General features: G+C 34.7%; 2 protein-coding genes across 2 annotated transcripts in view; one reads left to right on the top strand and one right to left on the bottom strand.

Moving 5' to 3' along the window:
- LOC126979443 (collagen alpha-1(XVIII) chain-like) overlaps positions 1 to 22,195 on the top strand; it is a 297,501-nt gene that overhangs the window by 213,078 nt on the left and 62,228 nt on the right. The gene's annotated exons all lie outside the window — the stretch shown is intronic.
- LOC126969163 (cytochrome P450 6B2-like) lies at positions 8,939 to 15,226 on the bottom strand. The gene is made up of 2 exons (XM_050814509.1): positions 13,678 to 15,226; positions 8,939 to 10,167 (listed from the first exon to the last, which is right to left on the bottom strand). Exons 1-2 carry the CDS (start codon positions 15,029 to 15,031, stop codon positions 9,989 to 9,991), a joined length of 1,533 nt encoding a protein of 510 aa, XP_050670466.1. The 5' UTR covers positions 15,032 to 15,226; the 3' UTR covers positions 8,939 to 9,988.

Raw genomic sequence — 22,195 nt, forward strand, 5'->3', positions numbered from 1 at the left:
AAGGCGCAAATTCGGCCTCACATAGAGTACTATTCTCACATCCAGGTGGGTGCTCCCCAGTACCAGCTTCAGCATCTTTTACCACATTTATCTTCAGATGAGTTTTTTGGGTTCCAGCAGTCCGATTCCACCACCGGACATAACGTCAATATTAAAAATTCGCCCTACATCATATTGACGTCTGGCAATTCTACCATCTAGCAGATAGACTCAGCTCTGCGGCACATGCAGTTAGAAAGATTAGAGAGTACACGAATGTTAGCTACCTAACACGACCGCTAGATTAGTGTACTTTAGTTATTTTCAGAGCATCATGACGTACGGTATATTACTATGGGGTCGTGCTGCTGACATTGATATAGTGTTTGCACTGCAAAAGAGAGCTGTTCGTGCTTGTTGTTATATATCAGCTTAGTTATAGAGTCTCTCAAAAAAAATTTAAAGAAATAAATATTATGACTGTTCATTGTCAGTACATTTATGAAAATTTAATATATGTTCACAAAATTCGTCACCTTTTTGCTCTTAATAGTGATTTTCTGGGAAGAAGGGATTGCTTGTAACTAATTCTAGTAGGCTTCATAAGATACATAATAGCTTTAAGGGTAAATGTATACACTTCTACAATTAAGTCCCAGCCACTGTTCAGGCATTATCTATAAATAAATTTAAATGTTTTATAAAAAAAATGGCTCTGTCGTAAATCCTATTACTCCACTGCTGAATATCTAAATGATCGGACAGCCTGGGACTAGATTGTGATTATTTTATAGCGATAGAAATTACTGTACAATATTGTATATTTTTATTGAAAAGAGCGCAAAAAAAAAGAATGCTGGGAGAGTTTCTTGCGCCGCTTCTTCTCTCTCAGAGCGCCATTTGTTTCCGAAGCGGTAGTAGTATCTAGTAGTATAAGAAATGACATCAAAAAGAATTCTAAAGGAATCAATTTTGAGAAAATAAATGCCTTTTTATGCCTTTTTACAACCACGTGATTTGCAAGAAATTTTTTACCTCGCACAGCCATTTTATATCTTCGAAAACACTATCGCTGGCACCCGGTCTCATAGTATGAAATTTTTTCTCATTCATGTTTGTATTTCTACAATAAAAGTGCATACTTGACACTTAACCCTTGATGTTTGCGAATTCGGTTTCATGTCACAAAATATTTTTTTGTGAAAACTTGAGTATGACGCGTATACGTACACATTTGATACGCGTAATACTCTTAGCACATATTAGTGGAGGTCAATACCATCACCTACATAATATTATTATTATAAAACAAAATCCCCCGCGTCTGCGATAAACTACTGCACCAATTGTCAAGCTGTTTCCATTAATGGATAGCATGATTCTCGAGAAAGGTTGTAGTATATAATTTGTATGGATTTTGTATACATTAATGATATTTATTGGAGGTGTCGGATAAAAATAAGCCGCCTAGGAGCTTCAACAAAAACGCTGTCTAAGCCTTTTGAGATATAACAAAATAATGTATGGTAGAATTGTGTAATTTATGTAGTTCTAGGGAAAAGTCCGCGATCGCAAATGTCTATCTCTTAAGGATAACACACTATATGCATTTTAATACTTTAAAAATTGGCAATTATAAAGCGGTAATGTAAAAGCTGTTTATAGAAATACGATATTAATCCTTATCAGTTTATTATTGTTTATTGGAAAATCATTAATTTCCGTTGGCTTTAGACTATATTATTCCGGAATACTTAGGTACATCATTTTTTTTCTTTTGACAGAACAACTAAGTAAGTTTAAGTCTTTTGTGGGGCGATGTATATGCTTTTACAACAAGATTCCAGAAAATGTTCAAAACAAAAGTATTACGTTATTGCAAAGAATTGTTAAAAAACGTTTGTATGGTAAAGGTTACTATTACATAAATGACTTTCTTAATGATACCACAAATTTGGAATGGAGCGACCGCCCTCAGGCTATTAAATAATAAGTTTAATTGTACAATGTTACTTTGTAAACATATTTTTTGATGAAAAAAATAAAGTCATGTCACATACTATTTTGAATAAAAATATTTGAATTTGAATTTGAATTTGAAACGTCGGTCGGGTTAGCTAGTATAATATAATAAATTACTGTTTAAAGTAATTTTGCTGGTTTAAATGTGCGTATTTCTACAACAAAAACATGGACTTGACACGTTTTTTGTTTGCTGTTTGCGAATTCGGCTTACGCAATTCTCTAAATATTTTTTTGCGAAAACTTGAGTATGACACGTATTGTGTAGGTATAGAGTAACACATGTTAGTGAAGGCTAATACGATATATTAAAAATAATTACTGTTTAAAGCAAGTACCGCTGGTAAATAATAAAATATTTTTTCGCGCTTTTGTGCGTGTTTCTATAACAACAATACTCCCTTGACACTTAACCTTTCATGTTATAAATGTTAATATTATAGACAATATCATCGTAAATAACTTTTGTTGAAACTTGAGTATGTCGGGTACAGTTTAGGTATAGAGTAACAAATTTTAGTCAAATTTTAGAGTAACACAACAAATTTTAGTGTCAATAAGGTATAATAGGTATTGTGCAAAGCTAAAAGGACTCGTATAGATTTGTTTAAATAATGAGCGTACTTAATACAGTACGTAATATATAACCTGATACATAACCTTTTATGTTTGCAATTCTGTGTTTATAACTCATTCCTAAATCATTTTTTGTCAAAACTTGAGAATGACGCGCATCCTATTAGCAGCGTCGACCAAGGTCACATCTTCATTACATCATTGTAACTTCACATAGTGGCTAGTTTAACAATCCTATTTCATTGAAAATATAAATGGCCAGATCACGTCTTGGCGTTGGGTACAGACGTCGCTTCATTGTATATCTTGTACTGCATTTATCACGAATCCGAAGCTGTTCCACCTGATTCCTGCCGACGAATAAGAATATCATCCCCATCATCTGGATGTGTGGCGTTCCTCCACAGTACGGTTTTCAATGAACATTCTTCATCATCAGGTATCATCACAGGTAGAGATCACTTAACATCAGGTGACCTATATAATAATAATAATAATAAAATCGTTTTATTGCAGGTCAGGGACCCATAGAAAACATGTTTACATATAAGTAGGTAGTCAAAATATTTTAAAATTATAAATAGAATATGTATGAAGATAATTAATCAATTAATTAATTAATATAAAATTAAAGTCACTTCAAAATAAATAAAAATAAATAGTCATTTTACGTTAGGGATCTGGTGTACCCTTAGCCAGTGTTTGTAAAACACATTGTCAATGGATGCCTCAGCGACAACCTTAATCATCTTATTATTATAATAACAGACGGTTTCCCAGAAACCCGCTATTCTATTCCGTATAACAGCGTAGTAGTCCGGGACTCCAGCGTCGGCGAACATGCCCGACGCGCTACAATACCTCGGCATTTTTAATAAAATGCGAAGGGCATCATTATATTGAACCCTGAGGATGTTAAAGGATCTTTTGGTGTAGTTGATCCATAATTGTGAAGTATAAAAACTCATACAGTACGCATTAAACAACGTAACTTTAACATCCTCAGTGCACCGAGAAAATCGGCGAGCGATATATGCTCGTTTGTCCTCCTCTTCCTTAGAAAAAATATAATTCATTAAAAAAATATATATTATGAAGATTATAATTGCTTAACAATGTTTTCATTGTAGTATCAAATTATTTAATTTAATATTTGCATGTTAAACGAGTTGACAAAACGTAAAATTACAATAACAATGGTTGTTCCAAGCAGACAATTATTACGAATTAAGTTATAAGCAATTTGCCCTTCGGGTATCGGGTATTCAGCCTTCGATCCTTGTATTATTGAGAACGGGCTCGAAAGAAAATTCTTCAATATCAATTCTTAAAAAAATATCCTCAAAATCTTCAAAAAAAAATTCTTCAACATATTCAAAAAAAAAACAAATTCATTTTAAAATATTAGACATATTTTGTTATGAAAAAGTATTATCATTAAATAGTAACAAAAATATATTTATGTTGATTTGGACATCGAAATTAATATTATTATATTTATTATATTACAATAATTAATAACTGATTCTGAAATTAATATTAACAACCATTCAATATCTCAGATTAGTAACAAAAAAGATTAACATTAATATTTATTTTTTACATGTTATGATGAAAAATAACAAACAAAAAATGTCACTCGCGCATGTTGTCGTGTGTGCTGACGCCCGGACACATATAAATTGAAATTATATATTTTTCCATTGTTCTGTAATTAATTAACATATTAAGTATCTGTTGTTTAATAATATAATTGCTCAGCAACAACTGTTAAATGCTGTTTCCGATATTTATTTTTTCTACTAATTTTGATAATGCTCAACCTTATTATGCCGAAGGAGTGTAAATTTCGTAATTCACCTTACGTTTTTACAGAAAAATAAAACATATTTTTTATTAGCTGTTAGACCCGGATTTGAATAGTCTATGTTTTTTTGACTTACCAGGACCACAATAATAGGGGTAGCGTTATATATCACCAGTGGGAGGCTCCTTTGCACAGGATGCTGGCTATGGTTATGGGTACCACAACGGCGCCTATTTCTGCCGTGAAGCAGTAATGTGTAAACATTACTGTGTTTCGGTCTGAAGGGCGCCGTAGCTAGTGAAATTACTGGGCAAATGAGACTTAACATCTTATGTCTCAAGGTGACGAGCGCAATTGTTGTGCCGCTCAGAATTTTTGGGTTTTTCAAGAATCCTGAGTGGCACTATATTGTAATGGGCAGGGCGTATCAATTTCCATCAGCTGAACGTCATGCTCGTCTCGTCCCTTTTTTCGTAAAAAATAAAAAAAATCAGTCTAGCGGAACTCTTTAAGAAAAAAGCGATTCACTCGATTGTATAAAATGTCCAGTCTTTGATAGATTGACAGATGACGGCTATAATCATGTGGAAAATGGGATATAGCCGAAAGCCACTACGTTATAAGAAACTGTTCGCTTTGAAACTTAGCCGGATTATACTTCGTGGTCAATCGCCATACTGTAATAACTACTATTTCGAACTTATGTCAAATCTCGGCACGTTTCATACTAAACTAAATTTCAATTTTCATTTAGGCAGTCTCGCCTCATGTTACGAAGTATTTACTTCATCTTTGTCATATAGTTTTATCATCAGTGGCAATCGAAGGATATATTATAGAAATCGGGTTAAATAATATAGATTAAGTTAATATATAATAAGTTAATATATTAAGATAATATAGATTAAGTCAAAACCGAATAATATAGATTATTATTTGTAAAATAGCATAAATATTTTGACAATGCTTTGAGACATTTGCAAATATACACGCTTCAAGTTTGACTGTTATGATGGTTGTCATTTTTAAACCTTTCAAATTATATTTTACCGTTTAATTAAAAAAAAAATTATTCAACAAAAGTAAAGATGATATGTTTAGTATTTGCAACAAATAGACTTTTTAACCGACTTCAAAAAGGAGGAGGTTCTCAATTCGTTGGTATTTTTTTTTATGTTTGTTACCTCCAAACTTTCGACTGGGTGAACTGATTTTGATAATTCTGATATTTGAAAGCTGTTGCTTCCCGTGAGGTTTCATTGTAATTTGGTCCAGATCTGACAATAGCATCCATGAAAAACAATAAAAATCTTAAATTTGCTATACATAGGTATAGCAAAACAGGATGATAAATTTACGAATAATTCAATATCGCGCCAACCGATTTCGATGATTATTTTTTATTGGAAAGGATATAAATACTTCAAAGATAGTTTGTTGAGAGTTTTGTTAGGTTCTGATTACGGAATCCGTGAAAAAGTAACGGAACTCTTCAATTCATAGTCAACTCTCAATCTACACATATTTAGACAAAAAAACAACCAACTTCAAATACACTACTTATTCCAAAACAACAGATATAAAATGCACTAAAAAGTATAAAAATAATTGTGTATTTTATACAATGTAATTACTCAATCTAATTCTAGTTACGATTATTGTAATTTTTGGAGTCGGTGTCAGCCAAGATAGGATTGTTACTACATACATAGTTATAGGTGTGATGTGCTTGAGTCGTGCGGAGGCGAGAGGCGAGAGCGGGTCGCGACGGAAGGACTGGTCTACAGTAGTATTAGTTGGAACTACCTGGTTGTTATCTTCTACCGCGTTTTCGAATGGGAGTACCACGAAGAACTTTTTCACCTAATTCCTGCCACCGAATTCCACCTTCGCACGCACGCATCAAATATTATTATTTACCACACCATCTGCATGTGAGGCGTTCCTCAACGGCACAAACACGAAACCATAAAACACTCTACCATACGTGATGTTTCCAGGACCTTCAATAAGGGCTCGTACAGCTACCTAAGAGGCTGGCAATACTTCTGTGATTATTGTTTCAAGAGAGTTTGATCGCGGTGATCCCTTAACATCAAGTAAGCCGTTCTTCTGGTGAAATTTACTGGCATTTTACCAAATTGCATGAGTCTCATAAACTCACCAGTAAAATCAGCTATGGTTGATTTCTCGTCAATAATTATTTTTCTACGTCAAATACTTTATGAAATATTATAAAACTTGTGATAGCAAACAATATGTTAATAGAATATAATAATACAAATTCTTTGCAGACATTTAATCAAAGTCATTGAAAAATGACCTATTTTTAAATGTCATTGAAAATCAAAAGTCATTGAAAAATAGGTCTGTTTCTTTAAATACAGATAAGATACTTTAAGATTATTGTAATTAAGTAATCTTAATTACAATAATCTAATCAATGAGTAGTTATTAATCCTAATACTAATCCTCTACTTCTTCTTTTGTTTTTATCAAATACTTTTTTTTATATCACAGTCGGATATTGTGGTTCAATATGACATTTCAGATAACTATATATATTATTATGTCATACTGAACGTGATTTGAATTATTAAATTTCGAATACGGTAAAGTCCTAAACCTGCATGGTAGGAAAATTTATACGCATTTTTGATTCTTTAAAGTTCTTAAGAAAATTGTAATTTTTTATCATAATACCAGCCATTTCCATCGACTACGTCTTGTCGACGTACTGATGAAATGAAAACTTCAAAAAGGCGAGGTTAATAACACAAAATACGTGTTTACTGAGCGAGTGTCCCTTATTCAGCTCCAGGTGACTTTAACCGAATGAGCGTTACATGGCTGAGCGTGACAGGTCATTCTCATTAAATATCCAAAAAATAAAGTTTTAAGCGCGCTCAAAGAAGTTTTCACTTCAAAAATATTAATGTGGTTATTACAACAGTGAATATTGGTCAACATTTTGACACACTAGTAATCGGACTGATAAATTTAAGAGATACTTTATGTATTAACACGAACGATGACGCTTTATACATATTAACAGATCACGCCGTATAAAAACAAAGCCGAAATATGGAACATGCTACAAAAATACACCATAATGAGCTTCGACTGATATTTATCCTATACATTGCCGTAAATTACTTCAGTTGCTTAAAATATTCTTATAAAATGAGCAGCAATGTAAAGTAAGCATAGGTACTTTTGCCGTTGCGCTATCAGACTGCGAATGATAATATTATGTCCTTGTATTTGATTAGAACGTCATTGATTAACACTAATCCAACACCCTTACTCAACTTTAAAAAAATCAAATGCAAATAGAGCTTACTTATTATTAACTAATAGACTTCATAATTTGAATAATTTACAAGCGTATAGATGATCTGACAGCCCAATAATACGTGACCAATTATAATTGTCAGTGTATGCGTTAGCTAGTTGGTTACTATTCAGAATAATAACGAGCTAATCCCAAGCGTGGCTGACTTTTTACGGCTTAACAATCATAATCGGTTACAAAAACATTAGATTCGCTTTAATTTTCTATCTTGCTGTATTTTCGTCAGATATATTCTTCTCTCTCGCATGCTCTGTTGATCTAAACGCTAGTATGTTGTAAGTGTATGGTGAATTTGTATTTACGACAGACTTACAGAGTCTTCTACCTGTACCTCTGTACAGTTGGAAGTCTCTCTTACGGCCGTTTTCAATAACCTATGTATCTATAGAAAATGTTAAGGAATGTAAACAAAATTTCAAATTCAGTGTTGTTAGCCCAGCAGAAATAATTAAAACTTTCAGATCCTTAGAAATGAAAAATACTGCTGATATATGGGGCATATCTGTAAAAATAATATGTTCTGTTATTGACGTCATAGCACCATATCTAGCACTAGTTTTTAATAGCTGTATGGAACATGGTGTGTTTCCTGACCTTCTGAAGTATAGTAAAATTACACTAATATTTAAATCGGGACTCACTTCTGACCCGAATAACTATCGCTTTGTTTCAGTGTTGCCGACCCTAAGTAATATTTAAAAAAAAAAAAAATATTTTAGGCCAAATGCTTACTCACTTTAACACTTATAAGTTACTTCATATAAAACAATTTGGCTTTACTCGGTGACGCTCGACTACGGATGCAGGTGTTGAACTCATCAAAAATATTTTTGAGGCCTGGGAGGAATCACAGAATGCCCTTTGTATCTTCTGTGATTTATCTAAGGCTTTTGATTGTGTTCAACATTCAACGCTGGTCAGGAAGCTGTTTCACTATGGTATAAGAGGATCTGCACTCGATCTTCTGATCTCATATAAGAGAGAATAGGATTCAGAGGGTCGAGGTGAATGGCAGGAGATCTCCTGGGACTCCTCTCGGTATGGGGGTACCACAAGGGTCTATTCTTGGACCCTTCCTCTTCCTTATTTATATAAATGATCTACATAACCTTGTAGAAAAAAAAAAGGTGGTATTGTTTACGGATGACACTTCACTTATATTCAAAGCGAAACTAAGCCAAGTTTTACGATGACGAAGTAAACAGTGCTCTATCTGACATCGTGTACTGGCTTAGCGCCAATAACTAATTGTTAAATAGTCATAAAACCAAATATATTAAATGATAACCAAGGTCCTAAAGAATCATAAAGAGAAATTTTTTAAGAAATAAACATTTTGACTGTTGTTTCTCAATACATTTTTGATAATGTTCTGTATGTTCATAAGCACATTGAGAAATTTTCTAGAAACTGTGACATTCATAATGTTAACACGAGGAACAAACATAAACTTGTTATGCCTACTACTCGGTTGGGTCGAGTTAGTAAGTCTTTTGTAGGGCGATGTATATGCTTCTACAATATGATCCCAGAAAATGTACAAAACAAATGTGTTACGAAATTTAAAAAAATTGTTAAAAAGCGTATGTGTGGGAAAGGTTATTATAGCATAAACGATTTTCTTAATGACACCACGGACTGGGAATAAAGTGAACACCCTCAGGCTCTTTAATTATAAATGTTTATTGTAATCCATATTTTATATAAGAAAAGCCCGCTGAGTTTCTTGCGCCCTTTCATCTCAGGTCTGAGGCAGTCTCTTTTGAATTGGTGGTAGTTTTTGACCGTCAATAAGTGATTTTAAATCCTATTTTGAATAAAAATAGTTGAATTTGAATTCTTAGTTTAATTTACTAGAGGTAGATAAATCTATCCTTTTACGCTTACTTACATTTCAATAACCTATTGACATAAAGCATTGGACTCAACTATATTGGATATAACTATAGATTGATAAGATCTTGTCATTAAACGGTGATAGCAATGTATCCGTAACTAGAGATACGTTATTGAAAACGGCCGTTAGTCTGTATCTATCTATCTCTATAGAAAAACTGGTGAAATGCGAGCCGGACAAGACACTTTTATTAAAGATAAAAAAAAATACTTCCATGGACAGTAGCCATGGAAGTAATTTTTTTATAACCCGCAGATTACTAACACTCTTCTATAAGTCCCTCCATCTATCTGTCGGTTTTCAAATTACTTGACAGTCCAATATAATTTTGGTTTGAGTTATTAACAATAAATTACATAGCGCACTTTCGTTTTCTTAACTTAAGAGGCAGTCCACCCGCGAAATTCTCCGACACAATTCCAGTTGGATCCGTTTTGGGATTTCGAATGGATTCCGAAGAAGGTTCAACATCAAACCTGTGTAATATTGCCGCGATCCCAGCCATCGATTGCATCAGACCTAGTCTTGCACCTGTAAATGATAAAAATGCCAAATTTATAAACTGTCGCTAAAAATGAGTCCATGAATTTTTGTATACATTTTTTAATTCTTCTGATATAAAATGCAGTTTGTTATATTATGCGGGCCATACTGATATTTGATGGACTGGAAATATGTAAATACAATCTATATTAAAAACAAATATGGTTTTTAGAAATCGAATACTCCAAGAGAAGGCTTTAGGTATTTTAGTTTGTGTGATCATCATTTGTTTTTACATTGTGGCATCGTTACTTAAATTAAAATTACGTAGCGGTAGTGCGGTAATGTCAACTCAAGCAAATATTCGCACTATATTTTATTATATTATAAAAATATTTTAACGAAAATACTTTTTGGAATCGGTGTCCTTCCGCCGCGGCCCGCTGTCGCCACTCGCCTCCTCACGGCTCAAGCACATTTCACCTATAACTATGTATGTTACAAACCTATCTTCGATGACACCAACTCCAAAAATTACAATTATCGTAACTGGAATCAGATTAATTAATTTGATTGTATAAAAATACCCAATTATTTTTATACTTTTTAGTGCATATTATATCTGTTGTTTTGGAATAAGTAGTGTTTTTGAAGTCGGTTGCTTTTTGTTAAAATATTTTTTATTTTTAGATTTTTAGTGACTTGAAGTACACTAACCAACAATTTGTCTAAATATGTGTAGATATACTAAATTTTTCAATGCAGCAATGAACGTAAGCACTTTGCAATTTGATTACAGACAGTTAGAAATTCTGCCACAGATCGCACCCTTCCATTGATCATCATATTCGACTACGACAATTTCTTGACCATAACTATGTTATGCTAGATGACTTAAATATCCGGATAGCATAAAAAAGATTGGGCCGAGTATTGTTAATTTGCTCCTAAGAATTGAGGAGTTTCTTTACTTTGTCATGGAGTCCGTAATCAGAACCTAACAAATCTCTCACCAAACAAGCAAGCTATTGAAAGCAAGGGGGAAGGCCTGGCAGTTAGCCTGAATATAGCGAAGACCTTTGATCGCGTATGGCACAAGGCGCTCCTCTCAAAACTTCCATCATTTGGGTTTGCCGAGTGCTTGTGCAAGTGGACCTCTAGCTTCCTCACTGGGCGCAGCATACAGGTCGTTGTCGACGGATATTGCTCGAACCCGTGAATGCTGGAGAGCCCCAAGGCGTGCTATCTCCCACGCTGTTTCTTCTGCATATCAATGATATGTAGGACACCTCCAACATAAATTGCTATGCAGACAGCACTGGTGATGCCGTATCCACGGGCCATGCAGTTCTCTCTCGGAAAATCGTCGAGCAGTGCCGGGAGAAACTTGTGTCTTCTATCGAGTCCTCTCTTAAGAAGGTCCGGAATGGGGTAAATTGAACCTTGTCCAATTTAACCCCAGAAGACTCAACTTTGCGCGTTTACCACTAAAAAAACCCCATTTGTCGTATCACCGCTCTTCGACAATACTTCCTTTAATGCCTCGCCTAGTATCGAAATACTGTATTGCTGTTATCTCTGGTCTTGCGCACCCCAGTATCAGCTCGATCCATTTGACCGCGTGCAACGTAGAGCAGTCAGGGATCCAGTGCTCTGTGCACGGCTGGATCACTTGGCGTTGCGTAGAGATTTATTTTCATTTTGTGTCTTCTACCGCATTTATCACGGGGAGTGTTCCGAAGAGCTGTTTAACCTGATTACCTTCGTTGCCCCAAGTTAGGATATCATCCCCACCATCTGGATGTGTGGCGGTCCTCTACAGTACGTTTTTCAACGAGCTTTCTTCCACGTACTACAAAGCTGTGGAATGCACTTCCTTGTGCGGTGTTTCCGGGACGATACGACATGGGTACCTTCAAAAAAAGCGCGTACTCCTTCCTTAAGGGCCGGCAACGCTCCTGTGATTCCTCTGGTGTTGCAAGAGATTGTTGGCGGCGGTGATCACTTAACAACAGGTGACCCGTACGCTCGCTTGTCCTCCTATTCCATAAATAAAAATAAAAAAAGAACTATATTCGAAAAATTTAAAAAAAATTATCATCTACTTTGCTATACGTATGTACAGCAAATTGAAGACTTTTATGGTTTTCTCATGGATGCCATCGTCAGATCTGGACCATATTACAATGGGACCACACAGGAAGCACCAGCTTTCAAATAAATAAATTATAAAAATCGTTTCAACCAGTCGAAAGTTTTGAACTAAGGAACATACCAACGAATTGAGAACCTCCTCCTTTTTTGAAGTCGGTTAAAAAGGGGCAAACGGGAAAAAGGCTCACTTGATGAAAGTGAGTTGAATGGAAATTTATCATCCTTGTGCGGTGTTTCCAAGTCGATTTGACATGGGTACCTTCGAAAAAAGCGCGTACACCTTCGTAAAAGACAATTCCTCTGGTATTGCAAGAGAATGTGGGCAGCGGTGATCACTTAACATCAGTTGAGCCGTACGCTTGTTTGCCCCCCTTTTTCCATAAAATAAAAAAAAAGTGGTGAGGTTACCACCTATATACATCTGAAATACTACTATTAAACGTAACCGTCGTTGGTTAAAGCTAATGTTAATGTTAAATAGCTAAGTAGGAACCTGCCAAAAGTTTCAAATAAATATTCGATATTGACCTGATATTTCACTTTTTAACTTTAACTATGCCAATGAATACGATGGTGTAACACATTCCGGAGTCAATGTTAAAGTCAGCGTTCCTGTTACTGACTAACGGCCGTTTTCAATAACCTATCTCTAGTTACGAATACATTGCTGTCACCGTTTAATGACAAGATCTTATCTATCCATAGTTATATCCAATATAGTTAGAGTCCAATGTCAATAGGTTATTGAAATGTAAGTAAGCGTAAAAGGATAGAGTTGTCTACCTCTAGTAAGTTAAAGCAAGGATAGGTAGGATATTATAACATATATTTAAATTTTTTCAAACGTGCTTATAAGTCTTTTAAAAAATCTTAATTTTATTTCTTGAATTAATATAAACACTTTTCTTAAAGAGTGGCAAAGCTTCTAATCACTTATATATTATAAATAATATCTGCAAATATCTCTCTGAGAATATTATTTTGAAATTAGGTACGATTTTCTATAAGTATTAGTGCAATTTTGGGTGGAAATATTATAAATGATTAATGAAATAAGACGGTAGAAAAATACCGAGACAATGAATGATTCTTAACAAATATCAGCAGAAAGAGGCGTGGGTTGCAATTTTGGCTTCAAATTGAGAATCAACACTATGGACTTCGTAAAATACTTTCAACAAGCAATAACAAAAAAAAAATCGCAAGGAAAAATTGTGACGAAAGCTAAAAAATATCTAAAAACGTGTATTTCAAACTAAGTAAAGAGAAGATAATTGGAAAAATTTAAAAGAATTGTGTAGAGTTAAATATTTTATTTATTACCTAGACTTAATGTAACGAGTTATGTAGTACGTAGGATATAAACGACTGAAATTTAAAAGAAAAAACTAATACCAGACTTACCAACACAAGCTCGTGGTCCATCTCCAAAGGGAATGAAGATATGGTTCTTCATATCCTTCAGTGATTGGAATCTGTCTGGATTAAATCTGTTTGGCTCTTCAAAGTAGGTTTCGTCGTTGAATATAGCTTTTATGGGAATTATAACTTTCATGTTTTCATCGATACTCAAGTCAAGCTCCGGGAACGTATATTTTTTCGCCGATTCCCTCATTAGAAAAGCAACTGGCGGATACATCCTTAGCGATTCGTAGAAAGTTTTCTCCAAATAATTCATTTCATTCACTGCATCATAGGTAATTTTGTTATCATACTTAATCAAAACTCTATCAATTTCTTCTTGAACCTTCCTTTGGATCTCTGGATGGTAAGCTAGCTGATGTAGGGTATGACTCGAAGAAGTTGATGATGTTTCGAATCCAGCACCAAAAAAGACAAATACCTGAGCAATCATTAAATCAAAGCTAAGTTCCAACTCTATGGTTTTGGATGAGCCATAAGGATTTTTCTCCTCAATGGATTCTCCAACCATGTTTCCTTTTTGTTTTAGTTCCAGCATTAAATCGATGAAATCATTCTTACCTGATGTCTCGTAATTTCTTTGCTTCAAAACAGTATGAACTAAATAATTCATCGATTTCTCTAATTCTGAAGACAGAAAATGCAGATTCTTACACAGCTCTGGAAATATCAATTTTAAAGCACCCCGTGTTGCATCAGCTGGGGTACGAACGAATATTCTTTTCCCTAACTTCCTGAATTCCGATGTTTCATCGTTCAAAGTATCTATATTAAGACCAAATCCACACGCACCTATAAAGTCCGTCGTGTATCTTGCCATTAATTCATGTGCATCATAAGAATCATATTCCGACACTTTTTCAGCTAATGTTTGCAGTTTTTCGGCTCTCTCTGTAATGATTGAAAACATTGCTTTTATCTTTCCCGTGCTAAATACTAGTGAGAATCTATGTCTTAAGAGTTTCCACAAGTCTCCATCGGCAAAGAATATGTTCTTCAATAAGGGCTCTATATTCGTCTTATGCGGCACAAAACCTCGGCTATAAAAATTATTAAAATCAGTAACCAGAATTCGCTTCGCAATCTCTGGATCACGAATGACAAGCTCTGGTTTTCTGCCTCTGAAGAAACCCACCACTCTCTCTTTTGGGTATTTATAATACATCTCCTCAGCCATCATCGACATACTTGCCTTTTGCAGAAATTGTTTACTATTTGTGCCCAAAAACGGTGCAGGTGGATCATGTTTAATGCCTTTTTTCTTCCAGTAATCAAAAGTCCAAGAGCTGTATACATATATGAACACTAAAATACATAATATTATCACGAAAAACATCACTATTTATTCTCAAAATGCCTTAATATTCATATAAAATATTTATTTTGTCGTATGTTTCCGGTTGGTACAATGACACACACAGTTCGCGACAACGTTCGTCAAACAAGCGGACTACTTTACCGTTCAATGATAAATGAATTGAAATCAACAGACTCGAACGTCCGCGTCGGCCGACTATATTATCACAGCTATATGTGGCTTAGCTGAGCTGACCACGGGTTCCATCGATTATTTCCTGCCTAATCGTTTTGCTGAATTGAATAATCGGGTCTTCTCCAATGCATAAATTTTATTTACAATATTGAAATATGTTTATTTTTCCTTCTAATTATAATTCGTATTACAATTATTCGTTTAATTAAAAAATACGTGTGTCGAATATGAGAAGTCTTGATCGTAATGCAATGAAATTCGCTCGTTGACGTTTATGAAGTTAGTTGACAATTGACAGTTGACACACGACGAGCGGCGAGTCTACGACTAACTTCACGTCGGCCATGCCAACAGCTAGAGGGCGCAAACATACCGCTGGCTCCCACTTAGTTTCCAAAATTGTTGATAGTAGATTTAAAATGTTATTGCTATTCTTATTTATTATTATATGCTATTCTTCCTCTTGGTGAAGTGGCAGCGGGCATATCTTGGAAGAAACGCGCTGGATGTTCCCTGTTGCAGTGCGTATATCGGTTACTCTGGATATTCCGTCTTTTCCAGGATAAACGCGTACAATTCTACCCATGCGCCATTTCAGTAATGGTTGATGCTCCTCTTTCAGCAGCACGAGAGTACCGATTTTGATGTCGTCTTGGTTGATCTTCCATTTTGTTCTTACTTGTAATCCTGAAACATAACTCGACGCGATCGTAGCGTGCCAGTCGACTCGTCCCCACGTCGGTGATGTCTGCAGCTGCTGGAGCGGTCATCGGTCTTCCAATCAGGAAATATGCAGGAGTCAAAGGTAGGTAGTCGTTAGGGTCTGTTGACAGAGGAGACGTAGACGTGTTGGTAGGGCGGGAATTCAGGACGGCATCAATTTGTACGAATACCGTGCTGAGTTCCTCGTAATTAAAATTAGCATTTCCTAATACGCGTCGAATAGACCCCCGCTTCCCAAAGACCCCCAAAATGAGGTGAATATGGTGGAATAAATTTAAAAATGATACCTCTACCTTCATTCGCAGTATAATCGACTACTTTGTTTAAATAGTTTCAACAGAAAATTCCTTTTCCGCTCTTACAAAATTAGTGATGTTTTCAGACAATATTTCTAACGGTTTTCCTCATCTGGAAATAAATCGTTTTAATGCTAAAATATAATCTGCAGTTGATAAACTACTTACTAATTCTAAATGTTTACATCGTGTTACAAGACAAAGATATAGACTTATATAACGATTTAATATAAAAATTGGCCCCGCGTAATAAACCCTCGAGCGATAAAATGGAGAACTAGCTTCTAATCTTTTTAAAAGGTAACTTGCGCATTATAGGAATTATTTTATCTTTCATGCGTGTACATATACTACATTGATTCACGACCTTACGCGCAAGAGTCCTGCCAGCAAGCGGCCACCAACTTTCGGGTACAGTGCAGAACAAGAATTGTGGCCCTGCATGTAATTGTTGTTTAAGTACATGCTGAAACACAAGCATAGTAAAACGACTTTTACTACACAACAATATCGGATGCCGTTTATACCGGATCATATTTAAAATCAGAAACATTACTTAACCTACAACCTGTACGTATAAAAATATTATTATCTTTAAATACATTTAAACCTAAAACACGCTTCGCATCCTTACACTTAAATAACGCTTTATTATTAACTAAATTATTATACAAACTAGGAAACGACTGCATCTGTGCGAAACGACTTATGATTTGTTGTGATTGATCTAACTCGGCGGCTGATATGGAACCGGTTCGCCGCATTTGTTTACATGAACGCGCGTTGTGTATAAAACGCAGTAGGTACATACGCCCCGGCACGCTTTAATTTTATAAATGATGAAAACCTTTCATAATCAAATAAGATTTTTAAGTTTAAACACAATACGCTAATAGTTTTAGTTCCCAATTCAGGTAAATCGTTACACTGTATCGCCGGCTGCTTATTAGGTAACCAATTACTACATTGTAGGTAATTTGGACCATGCCACCACAAGTAACTATTTTTAAGGCTCGATAGTCCTAAATAGTAACATTTTTGAAAATCTACTTAAAATACTTCTACAAATACTACAGTTCCAATTTTTTAACATGTTTATCTTCATTTCTTTATCTAAATTATCGCAGTTTCGAAAACACGATTCCGAAAAATAATCTTGATAGATTTATTTATGGAAAAATAGTCTTTTTTATTTGAATTGTTTTATATTATCATAAAACTATGATAGCTTTAAACACAAAACTTATTTTATTCGATAGTTTATAAGTATTTATAAATTTTCCTTGTTAGTTTTATCAAGACGCTTTGTGAATTATTTTATATTAATTTTTTTCGTAATAAACCAAACGCGACGCCTTGGTTGTATGCTCGCTCATGCCAGCAGTACGCCCGTGACCACTGTCAAGGAAGGTAGTGTGTTCGTGTCTCTCGGGCTCACATTACGTAAGATTTTAGCAAACAAGTACAAAGCGGAAATAATAGTAAAAAAATAATGATGATGCGACAGCGTATTTGTTAAAATAGGTAAATGGAAGTCGGAAAGTACTAAAATAAAATTTACATAATATTATTTTGAATATTATGCCACGCGGTATTTTTGTATGTATGTACTTTAGGGCAGTTAGAAATCCAAGATGGCCGCCGCGCATAATTATGATTTCAACAATATGGATACCGACTTCGAACTTCTTGAGGGTGCAGAGAACGAATTTGAGATCGTTTTTGAAATACAAGATGGCTGCCGCGTATATCGTATCCAAGGAGGTATAATTTTGCTCGGCGGCCATCTTGGATTTCAAAACTGATCCCAAAATCGTTCTCTGCACCCTTGAGAACCTCGGATAAGATACCCATAATGTTGTAATCATAATTTTGAGCGGCGGCAATCTTGGATTTCAAAAATGATCACAAAATCGTTCTCTGCACCCTCCAGAACCTCGGATACGATACCCATTATGTTGTAATCATAATTTTGCGCGGCGGCCATCTTGGAATTAAAAAAAACCTGCACGATACAAGGCTAATAGGGAAGCCCGAGAGTAAAACATATTCGTCCTCAATCGGTGTCAATCGCTCTCTCCCTTGAACAAAAACGTCTCAATTTTCCGTGACGTTCTTTTGACCCGCATCGCTCGGCTAGTGTCTCAGTCATGCCCGCGGCGAACGCTATAGATAAACACGTTCGAGTGATTTTTGCCTAAAGTATTGGGAAAACCTTGCCTTAAGGTCGTTTAAGTATTTTATTTATTTTATTTTATTAGGAAAACAAACAGTTAACAATTTACAGTTTTCACCTCTTGACAACTAATCGGCGGGATTATTTTTACTATCTACCTTTGACATATGACAGGTTTTTTTATTTTATTTATTTTCTAAAGAAAGGAATCGTTTATAAGCTGTTGTGTACGAGTCACCTAAACAATCAGCTGATATTTTTAGGGGAATGCGAACTGAAAACCTGCCATCCAATTCACATCTAGTACTACTTTTAAACATTTCTTCGCATTTCCGTTCCTGGTTAGTTAAAGTATTCTTTGGAGGCATTTCTTCGATTTCCCAGAACCTGTTCAGCTGTAAATCTACATTTTCACTTAAAGTAAAATTACAAATCGTACTTGGAATCGTTTTATTCGTATAAAGAATAGGTCCCGAGATTAACCAATCCAATTTAGAATCTTGTAAATATGCACCACATGATAATTTTATTTTATTATTATTTAAAAGATTCCAGAATAGATCCGCGCCTATTAATATGTCTATTTTCGGCGGAACTTAAAAATTAAGATCTGCTAATTGAGCATCTTTCGGTATTCGCATACATTAATGTCAACACTCACAGTTGGCAAAAATTAATTAATACATAGAAAAACAAAGCACTGTATATTCGAATAGAAGTCGTTTACTTTGGATCGTATAATTAAATCGCACGATTTGTTTGAGTGTGAGACCGACTGTCCTACACCCGAAATTTGAACAATGGACTGTACAAAATTCGTATAATTAATTCGTTTACAGAAATCTTCCGAAATGAAGCAATGTTGGCTACCACTATCTTATAGCACGCGCGCCGTATATCGTTTATTAATACTATTCGCAATACTCACTTCAACCAATGCAGTTGACAACAGAACCGACTTTGCTGTCAGCTGATCAGTATGCACGCGACTATTCTCCGTTGAACCTAATGCCGTATGCAATACGGTTGAACACCGACCCTAGGTTGTGACGATACATTACAGTTATCATTTTTATGCAATAAACTGTTATGTTTAACTTTGCACTGTTGACAAGGACCGAAAAAACAATCTTTAATTGCGTGACCACTTCGCAAACAACTTTTACAAAGATTTTTGTCGTTTACTAATTTATACCTATCGTCCACACATAAATTTAAAAACATTCTACACATATATAGGGAATGATTACCACTACACATTTCACATTTACGATTTCGTTTAATAGTTTTAGAATTATTTGCGGCCACATAGCTATGACTATGTGCTTGCACCGCCTGTTAATTTTAACAATTATGATAATTTTTATTAATATTATTATTATTCGACTTATAGGAATTGTGTGAATTATGAGAACTATTCGAATCAATATTAACCATTTCCAATAAATCTGCTCTGTTCATGACAAATGATAACAAATCTTTACTAATATTTTACCCTTACTACTATGAAAACTAGAAAAGATGCCTTTTTTAATTTTCCCATTCTCGCTCAGTTATGGAATCAAGTTTTGACACGATTAAATACATTATGAGAGTATCCCATGATTCCGTAGGCTCACCTACCGATTTAAGTGCACGTAAATTGCGCAAAATAGAATCAATTAATTTTTTATATGCAAAGGTGACTCCTTTGCTATGTTCGGCAAACTATATAATGCTTTGACATGGTTATGCACCAAAAGTCGTTCGTTCTGATACCTATTCAACAATAAATCCCATGCATGAATATAATTTTCCGATATAAATTCTAACGCACTAATAACTTGAAGTGCACCACCGCTAAGTGATAATGGAAATAATGAAATAATCGTAAATAGTGGAACTTTTGAATCGCATCTAAATCGGTTCGGTCATGAATCATTGTACTATACGGATTTTTAAACTCCAACCACCCATCATGTGAACCACTAAATGAGGGTAACTTAATTTGTGATAACGTACTTTGATTTCCAGTGCGAGGTATTTCGGTATTACTATTATCCGACAATTACTTAGCAAATGACGAGAAATATGACTCTTCACGATATTGCAAATTGACGGAAAGATTATAACCGACTTCAAAAAAGGAGGAGGTTCTCAATTCGTCGGTTTTTTTTTAAGTTTGTTACCTGAAAACTTTCGACTGGGTGAACCGATTTTGATAATTCTTGTTTCATTTGAAAGCTGGATTTTGGTCCAGATCTGACAGTGGCATCCATGAGAAAACCATAAAAGTCTTAAATTTGCTATACGTACGTATAGCAAAGTGAATGATAAATTTACGAATAACTCAATATCGCGCCAACCGATTTCGATGATTCTTTTTTCATTGGAAAGGATATACTTCAAAGATAGTTTGGTGAGAGTTTGGTTTGGTTCTGATTACGGAATCCATAACAAAGTAACGGAACTCTTCAATGCTTAGTCAACTCTCAATCTATACATATTTTGATAAATTGTTAGTATTTCAAATTCACTAAAAATCAAAAAATAAAAAATATTATTACTTTACTTTTTTATTATTACTATTCCAAAACTATGTATATAGATATAATATGCACTAAAAAGTATAAAAACAATTGCGTAATTTTTACAATCTAATTAATTTATCTAATTCTTGTTACGATTATTGCAATTTTTGGAATCGGTGTCCTTCCGTTAAAATATTTTTTTCGTCACACAATTCAATTTGACTTGGGAATTGATTAAATTCTTTGTAGATGGAGTCTAATTGTGTTATCCTTAAGTTTAATTCAATTATTTGGTCGTTTTGTAAGATTACGTTACTATATTTATTGACATGTTTTTGCACTGACGTGACGCGTCCTTTAATGATACTGCGAAGTTTTTTTAACTCAGTTAAATTATCTAAATCTTTGGAAGGTGGCTGCCTTCACGCGAGCGTGGCACATTTATTTTAGGTTTGGTATTTTCCTCGCTCATTTTGAACAAATTTATGAAGCATAGAGTACTTACAGTTGGGTAAAAAACACCTTCACCTTGCAGATAAGTCGATGCCGCATCAAAGACCTGACTGACCGGGCTGATCTTTAACGCTGGAATTTTACAAAAAAAGACGGTATTAGCAATAATCGCTATATGATGGGTTGAAAAAGGAATTTTATGACCTGACCTTTTCTTGCTACGACTTTTTGTTCTTCTTCGACAGGCCGTTCAAGATCCGGCTCATGGATCAAATGTGACGTAGCTCAGCTGACCACGGGTTCTATCGATCATTTCCTGCCTAATCGTTTTTCTGAATTTAATAATCGGGTCCTCTTCAATGAATACATTTTATTTCGAATATTGAAATATGTTTATTTTTCCTTCTAATTATAATTCGTTTAATTAAATAATACGTGTGTCGAATATGAGAAGTCTTGATCGTAATGCAATGAAATTCGCTCGTTGACGTTTATGAAGTTAGTTGACAATTGACAGTTGACACACGACGCGCGGTGACTCCACGACCAACTTCACGTCGGCCATGCCAACAGCTAGAGGGCGCAAACACTTTATATAGAGGAAAGCATTTGAAACAGGATTGTTGCTTGTATGCTAATATTGTACGTTATTAATTATATATTATTCAATACTACATTTTTCGTCACGTTGTCCGTTGCTGCCTATGATTTAAATATTTATACAATCCGTATTATTGCTATAAGAATAAGCAGACAATCGATCCCACTCTCTAAAGCCAGGCTTAAATCGACAAACACACAACTCTACCTAATTTGCTTCTTTGACAATAATCGCTAAATTATTATAATT

Source organism: Leptidea sinapis, chromosome 1 (assembly GCF_905404315.1).
Source record: "Leptidea sinapis chromosome 1, ilLepSina1.1, whole genome shotgun sequence".
NCBI classification, from domain to species: domain Eukaryota; kingdom Metazoa; phylum Arthropoda; class Insecta; order Lepidoptera; family Pieridae; genus Leptidea; species Leptidea sinapis.

Bases quoted from the DNA above. Each gene is read 5' to 3' on its own strand.
- LOC126969163 (XM_050814509.1), bottom strand. From the start codon at position 15,031: ATGTTTTTCGTGATAATATTATGTATTTTAGTGTTCATATATGTATAC. The intron at 10,168-13,677 runs GTAAGTCTGGTA...TATCATTTACAG, and splicing joins TGGACCACGAGCTTGTGTTG to GTGCAAGACTAGGTCTGATG.